Source organism: Anopheles darlingi, chromosome 3 (assembly GCF_943734745.1).
Source record: "Anopheles darlingi chromosome 3, idAnoDarlMG_H_01, whole genome shotgun sequence".
In the NCBI taxonomy this organism is placed as follows: Eukaryota; Metazoa; Arthropoda; class Insecta; order Diptera; family Culicidae; genus Anopheles; species Anopheles darlingi.
Window position 1 is genome coordinate 34,870,167 of NC_064875.1, and position 8,272 is coordinate 34,878,438.

An 8,272-nucleotide genomic window follows, 5' to 3' on the forward strand; every position below is an offset into this window, starting at 1 on the left:
CGGTACTACGAATTTACGCTCCGTTAGCAACCATTTTACGATGAATGCATAATCGCCATCACTGACGGCTAACAGTGGACACGGAACTTTCGGTAAATTTTCAATTAATGCAGGCATGGTGGTCGCTGTTCATTTGATTAATATTTAATCTACGGTCGAAATGCAAATATAATATCGCAGCGGTTTGGTGGCGAAACCAACATTTTACCTCATCGTACTATTGATATACCACTATTTTGAGTTTGACTGGAACATCTACAACTGTCGCAGAATTAAGCAATCTTTACGGCAGGCTTCAACAGACGATTTTAAAGTGTTTCATCACGCATTATTTCAATCTTTAAACTGTTTTACTTGCTTGGTACACGATGTGCACTTGTTTCGCTATAGGGGACACAACATGCAGGTGATGCGAATACGAGAAACATGTATTGTTGAGCGGCACAAGTGTCATCCTTACCAGGATTGCACTATGTAGAGCATTGTTTTTAGAAGCACGAGACAATGTCCTCTTATTTTCTTTTTATAATCCATTCTCCACGGCGGATGGTCGGATTTTAAGCCGATTGAAAAACTTTAAGTACAAAATAATGATCGTCCTAGTGGCCCACACCATGAATGAAATTGTTTACTACAAAGGTCCATTTGCTGCCCGAGTCTTACTGAACTTATTTTGAAATTTTAATAAAAATAAAAAAGCTCCCTAAGAGGGTCAAAGTAAAGTTGTAGGTTGTTTGGTCATGTTCGAGAACGAAACCTCATGCACCCGAAAACTCAAGCTCAGCTAATCTTTGAAATCTAATTTGATTTCGTTAGGCGCATTTGTGCTTGTTGATTTAGATTTTCGCAAGAAGATGCCTCGGGTGACGGAATCAAAAGCTGTTTTGGACCAAAATCTACAACAACAAAAAAAACAGCACACAAATGAACCCACCGAAATCGAGGAAACTCCGCTCATCATCGAACTTCTGCCCTACTACGAAATGGGGATACAGTAATCCCTCGCCGGAGGATATGGTCAAGTACACAAACAGATCAAAGCTCGTCGGGAAATATAACCTTTTCCACACAAGTGATGCATACTATAGGCAGCAAGCTAGGTGGGGCGACCTGTTCCTTCGTGCACGCGATAATGGATGGGACTTCTCTGGGCTGGTCAATGAAAAGTGAAATGTTTGAAAGCGCGGACGAAATAAAATAGAATACCCGGATCCATCCCTGTGAGTAGCATCATCAAACGAAACCAACTGTAGCACAATCTCGCAATCGACCCTACGAAATCGTAGCTGATATGCATATACACCGTATATGGGCTGTCGTCTGTATGGGCTATGTTTGTCGAACTCGTCCAGTCGTACATCAAACCAGTTCTAAGATCTAGAGAAAGCAAGAACCCAGGCACGACTATGCTACGCAACAAATAACAGCAAGCAACCAATTGTTACCAAAGATGCGCTAGATCAAAGAACGACCAACAGCATCCTTCCATTGGCTTCTAACCATCCCATTTGGTTTGTCAGGCATCGACATGCGCCACGCAAATTCGGGGGGATGCAAGTCAAATTCTATGAATACGATTGACAAATTAAATGATAGATGATCGTCCGGATATTGCCCAAGCAAGTCATGGTCCGCCCGGAACTGAATATCCGACAACAGGCGCCACGCTTTTATGTCAGCATGACTGGGAGCAGCTGAGCTATTCACCGATGTCCTTTTTTGCGCTCATCTCACTCGACGCTCGAACCGTTTTGTAGTGGTCTATGGATGTATCGACCGCTTTTTTAAAGCGATGTTGCGACATTTTCTTTCACTAAAGAAGAAGGCAGACGTCCTGTTTGCAAAAAAAAAAACCAAAATCCAATGACGTGTTTCCACCCCGCCCTGGGGATGGTTGGTGCAATGGCTTCATAGTGTTAGTTTAGGTTTATGGAGTCACATTATATCAATCGTTTTCAAGGAGCCATTTGGCCATCAACCCTTCCAGTGAAACTGAACGGGCCAGTCGACCATGAACATCGCAGCCAAGTGCAATAAAGCCGTAAACCACTCGGAGATCCACGCTGGAGCGGGTCGGTTTCATGGCATAACATCTTACCACAAACCATAAACCGTTCGAATCCCCGGGCTTTAGCTGGCGGACAAAGGGCGCGTGAATGTGTAGGAATGCTGTTTGATTCGAAACTATTGGGATCAACCGTAAGATCCAATCATCTTTAAACGAGAGCTGCTCAATTGTCTTTGAATCACGAACGAACGAATTTAGAAAATGATAAGCAAAAGCAGTAGAGGAATTTGAGCCAGCCTAGATGAAAAGGATAATCGAAGCGAGAGGCAATCTATAGAGATTAGCATAAAAGCATTGAACAAACCATAAAACTGTTAGTGTATCGCGATTAAGCGTTCCTTTACACGTCCTAACCACTTCTAACACGGCTGGGTCATAAAATCTGGACTACACGTAGCAAGTCTGATATACCCACAGCACCACAACAGTAACTTGCGTTATCGGGATTTAAAGTTACTTATGAGAGGGTGGTACCTCGCTTCATGTATTTCCTAGAATCCCTCATTCTTCGTGGTGCTATATCATTCATGGATGAGGCTTCAAGGCTGAGAGCGGCACACTAACTCCAGGATACGGCAATCGGATATTCATAAGAATTAAATTTCATCCCACACAAACACAGTAGCGCGTAGCGTAATCATGCTCTTACGTCCGAAAGCTATACAAACTTTTATTGTAAGGAGTTAAGTTGCGGTTTCTTTTTAATGTAAAAGAGCGCCAACGCCTGGGCTGGCCTGAGAATGGAAAGAGAAAGGGTCGTTGGGGATGCACTGGCACTGTCGGTTCTACACGTCGACGACGAAGGTTCCGCAATGTCATGTTGATGCTGTGCAACGATAATATGATTATTATCATTATTCTGAGATTGGACGAACATTTCAGCTAAGGAAAACCAATTACATTTATAATTTCATAATGTTTACGTTCGTTCATTTCAAACACTTCCTTCCTTCTACCCAGAGTTCAACATAAGACAGCACTGTGATCACCCTTGTGATCACTCTGCACGGTGTTTGCGATGGGTAATTGAACTTTTAATTTCCTACTCGAAAAGCAGAACTCATAGGAATTGATAAGTGTTTTCTACACATTCTAGCTCCGTCTGCCATGATGTCTAGGCTTGGCGCGTCCTTCAATTAATTATTTCCTTTCGATGCAACCTCCTTCTTCACAGCCGCGCATCAGACGAATTAGCATTCGTGTAGGTTGGGTTGGGCACGCAATCTTATCATCAACCATTCATCGAAAATTCGGTTTCCGGAAAATAGTTTCGTTCACAATTTCCCGTTCCCGACTGATCCCGACGAATGAATGAACCGACTCACAAGACGAATGACAAACTGTTCAATTTGAAAGCCAACCAAATCGGTCATTTATTTGCCTACGCAGCACGGTATAATAGATTCCGGGTTTTCGGGTCAGTATGTTTCACGCTTGATGAAAATGTTTCAACGTTGCTAAATGATTCAGCCATGTCTTTCCTTTGAGTTCCGCTGGAACAAATTACGACCCAGACATGCTGCTGGAGCGCCCTACCCTTATAGCTCCTGCGAAGGGCGTCGTAGCATCTGGAGCGTCCGGTGGTTCTCAACCGGAGAAATGAAAATGTATATCTTTATAATCCATCAATCAGTCGGCCACTGTAGCAAAAGCATGGTCACAAGATTATGCACAGATTGAGAATATAGTCTGCAGAGCCCTTCCCAGAGCGTACCAGAGCTCTATTTGGAGCAATTAAACTAAAACAAACGGTCGAGGGTACACGTCGGGTCCAGACTAATATATTTAGCAATTCCGAAGGAAATTTGACTTCTAGCATGATGGAACTCTGGCGTTCATCTGGCGTGCAGCATGATTTTCCACTTATGCTGGCAACTTACAAAGCTTCCAGTCGTTAAACTTGAGAAGGGTTGGTCATGCGATGGTTACTTGTGTAATTATAAAAGCGTAATCCATTTACCAAATTCGCACAGAGACGTTGCATTGCATACTACGCACAGAAATCAGTTTTGCGCAATCGAAAGAATGAAAAAGATAATATAATGTCATTAACCATGTAGCAAGTACGTAGCTTACCAGTCTTAAGATTTGGGAAAGAAGAACCATTTCCGTTAGACACTTCTGCTAGACAGGGCATTGTGTTCCAAGTTTGCTAGCTTCTACTAATCTTTAATTCATCAACACATCATAATGCCATTTGATACAATCCTGGCATATCGAACCGGTTTAATGAACCAGACAAAAGTGCCACTGGCTTTCTGCAATAACGGCAGAAAATCGGCTGCATATCGCGACACAAAATGTGTAATGTCTAGTTTTGCATAGTACCATTAGCATGAAACATGGCGGTGGGTTGGATACCACGGAACTAAGCTTTAGCACCACACCATTGATTTGATGAATTGATTTGCTGTATCTGGGGGGTTGGAGGACGGCCTCAGAGTACGTAATTTATTAACATTTGCTTGCATTGCGACGTCGTGACGTTAATATCAGCATAATGGAATTTTAAACATGCACATGCTAGCCATCATGACAAACTATAAGCATTACGTCTCAGAAGAAAATCTTGGCATTGTAGCCTGGTTCATTGCGGAATTTAAGGCGCTGCCTTTACTGTGTTGTAACGACTCGTTTGTACCACATAAGAGTATTAGTGACGTTATAATGATTAAAAAACTGCATTGTTAATATTATACTGCTTTAGTTCTCCAAGTGCTGATATGTATTATTATGTTTTACTTGTGTCATTTATATTTCTATTGCACAGTCATGACGAACACAGTGGACGAACTTGACACAAACATTTAATCTATTCGTAGTTAGTTTAAAAATGGCTTAGTATCTTTCTGATGCGTCTCATGAACATCAACTGCCGAACGTAAGCCGATTGGTTCGATCATAATAAGCGTCAAAAACTTCATTTCACATCGGAAGCAGAAGAGAGTTGGCCACGTGAGTGATGCGGAAAAAGTTAAAAGCACGGTTGAATGGACCGCAGGATGTGTTAAATGAAGTGCAAAGGCAAGTTTCTTCGCTCCACATACCCAGGATGTAGCCAGAAGCTTAAGTACTTTGGAACGCAAGGAAACAGCAACAATGCTGCCAAGCAGCTTGAGTTAACATAGACAAGCTTGATCGCCGCTAATCGTAAAGTTTGGGCGCGAATGTTTTTTATTGAACCAACAACCAACGCTTGTCATTTGAACGAAGTTCGCGGTGGCCCTGAGCCTGACCTGAGCCACAGGGACACCATCACTATCAGCTGTAAGTATGCCATACACTTCAATACACACCATCGGATTCGATTTGTACCCAGTCTTTCTCCCATAAACCAGGGCAGCGACCGTAACAGAAACCGTTGCAATCTGTCAAGGGACTGAATAAGTTCGAAATAATTTTTAAAGCTATCTTTAAAATTACTTGATTACGGTGTTAATCGTGAGGAAAACTAGAAACGCTTGATCTAAGTGAACACATTGTCTCGGACCACCACTCTTATCCGTTACAATTTGAACAACAAACCTGTTGCGTAATGGCGATGAAAGCAATAAATAAAACATCGTTTTGGTGTTTTCTTGCGCGTGCATCGACAATTTGCCACACCAGAACGTTAGTCGATTCCACAGTTATCTAGTCTCTCTGTGGCTGAAGCGAACGAACCCATAACTTGCATCGAATTAATTTGCAATCATAATCGTTCCCTTTTTGATCGATTGTAATGGAACGGGGTGGGCTCGAAAAAGTTCTCTGTAGATCCACTTTGAGATTAGTTGGTAAAAGTTAGTGGCGGGACTTGGACGTGAGGCACTGCTTAGGCCGTAATTAGTCATTGTTATGCTCAAATCTTACATTGTCACCATACCATCTCCAGCTCCAGCTTACATCTGCAGCAGTACAAATCAACGAAAGAGGACGGAAACTGCATGTGGTTCAATGTCATGGTCTCATGCGCGGATATGACCTTGCATTGCACCGTCGGCAGTAATCACTCTCACCCTCGAACTCGAACAATCACTTTTATTACCGCGAACTAACACAGTTTTGTTGCTCTTCTGTCCTAGGCGACGGTAGGAGGACCTTGGTGCTCGGCTCTGTACCCAAAGTAGCCCCTAGCGATCCACCCGAACGCAGGACACTACTACTCGGAGGGCATAAAGCCTGGTGTTTCGAAACGTGCACGCGTTAGTGTCGTGTTCGCAGTGGATCAGTATCGATCGCAGACGAATTGCCGACAATACCGGAGAGTGTGTTCTTGTGGTTGCGTGCGTGCGTGTTTACAGTGCAGATCACCGTCGAATATCAGATCTAGGATCGTGCAAGTGGAACCGCAAAGGTATCGCAAGAATTGCTTCCAAAGGCGAAACGAGTCCCAAAATCATGGCCCCACCGTCAGGAAGCTACGAGTCGGTGACAGAGTTTTACTCAAATACCGATGTGTTTCTTACCGGTGGTACGGGATTTCTGGGCAAAGTGTTGATCGAAAAGCTGTTGCGCTCCTGTCCAGATATCGGGCGTATATTTGTACTGATGCGAAGTAAGCGTGGCAAATCGATTCAGGAACGAGTGGTCGAGCTTGCCAACTGTCCTGTGAGTGCTGCGATGGCTATAGGTCGCTATTTGAATTTATTTGCTTTTTGACCTTTTAAATTGCTTTTTCCAACATTCACAACGCATCACGTACACATATGCTATGCGCTCGCTAGCTGTTCGATCGATTGAAGGAGGAAAACCGGGAAGCACTCGGCAAGGTGGTACCAGTGTACGGCGATATTACGCAGTTTCGCCTCGGCATGCACGAGGAGGACATCCAGCGGCTCAGCAAGGTGACGGTGGCATTCCATTTGGCTGCTAGCGTACGCTTCGATGATCCATTAAAGGATGCGATTAAAACAAACATCTGCTCGACGCAGGAGATGTTTGAGGTGCTCAAGAGTGCCGCCCCCAAAATACGTGCCGTGGTGCACGTGTCGACAGCCTACAGCAATCCCGAGATTCGATCTGTGGAGGAAAAGGTAAGCTAATCGGGCGGTTGTGGTTATGCGCAGGAGGCGTTTCATGCCACCACGATTGTTTATCAACCAACAGCTCTACCCGCCAAAGTATGACTGGAGGAAGCTGGTACAAGCGGCGGATCGCTGCGACGCGCTCACACTAGATGCCGTTATGCCGAAGTAGGTGGCTCTATCAATACTGCAGAACTTTCACAACAGCCGTACTCAATTGTTTTGCATTCCACGGCTTTACAGACTGTCGCAAAACTCGCCAAATAGCTACACTTTTACGAAGGGACTGGCGGAGCATATTTGCCGGGATTACAGTAACGAGTTGCCGTTGGCCATTGTGCGCCCCTCCGTTGTTATGTTCCCGATCCAGGAACCAATGGTTGGTTGGGTGGATAATTTTAACGGCCCGACAGGATTGCTGGTAAGCGCCGGTATGGGCATCACAAGGACCGCGTATATTCAACAGACGAACCGCATCAACATCATCCCAGTCGATGTCGTCGTAAAGAATCTCATACTTGCGGCCTGGAAAAGGGGCACGATCGAGCGAAACGTCGGCCCGGACCACCTTCCAATCTATAACAGTGCGGTCACTTATCAGCAGTCCGTCGAATATAAAGAAATGCTGGATCGTGGCAAGGAATACCTATTCGAGGTACCCTTCAGCCGCATGCTTTGGGTCCCCGGTGGATCACCAACGAACTGGAAAGCATGGTACTATGTGAAGGTAACGTGTTAACAGCTAATTTGATTGGAAAATCCAACTGACATTGTCCCGTTTGGCCTGGGCGACACTGGTTTTATTTTTTTCATTTGTAGCTTTTGTTCACAATGATTCTGCCGGCACTGTGTTTGGATGTTTTACTGCGTGTACTAGGCTACAAACCATTGTAAGTTGTAATGTCGTGGTGGTCAGGTTTAGTAGTTCGCCCATTATATACTTCCGTTTTGTATACTTTTACCAATAGCTTAATGAATCTGCAAACCAGAATATATGTGGGTCAGCTTTCGATACAGTACTTTGCGTGGCACGAATGGCACTTTGAAACGAAGCAGATGAATAGTTTGCCCAACTTCTTAAACGAAAAGGACCGGTGAGTGAAGGACCGAACGGCGCAATCTAAAGACACCACGAATATACCACGGAATGTATTTAAATGTAACTTTTTTTTTGAAAATTCCCCCATTTCTCAACTGC

The 8,272-nt window shown here is 44.1% G+C and overlaps 1 protein-coding gene across 2 annotated transcripts in view; it reads left to right on the top strand.

Annotated features, from left to right (window-relative positions):
• The first annotated feature begins 5,814 nt into the window (after positions 1-5,814).
• Positions 5,815-8,272, top strand: part of LOC125956814 (putative fatty acyl-CoA reductase CG5065) — a 2,739-nt gene continuing 281 nt past the window's right edge. Inside the window, exons 1-7 of one of the 2 annotated variants that reach the window (XM_049689031.1) lie at positions 5,815-5,889; positions 6,133-6,658; positions 6,775-7,083; positions 7,157-7,242; positions 7,318-7,801; positions 7,894-7,964; positions 8,043-8,168. In XM_049689031.1, coding sequence (XP_049544988.1) covers positions 6,449-6,658; positions 6,775-7,083; positions 7,157-7,242; positions 7,318-7,801; positions 7,894-7,964; positions 8,043-8,168 — 1,286 coding nt within the window. In that variant the 5' untranslated portion in view covers positions 5,815-5,889; positions 6,133-6,448. Of the gene's footprint in view, positions 6,013-6,132; positions 6,659-6,774; positions 7,084-7,156; positions 7,243-7,317; positions 7,802-7,893; positions 7,965-8,042; positions 8,169-8,272 lie in introns of both variants that reach the window. The other variant, XM_049689032.1, reaches the window with a different exon arrangement.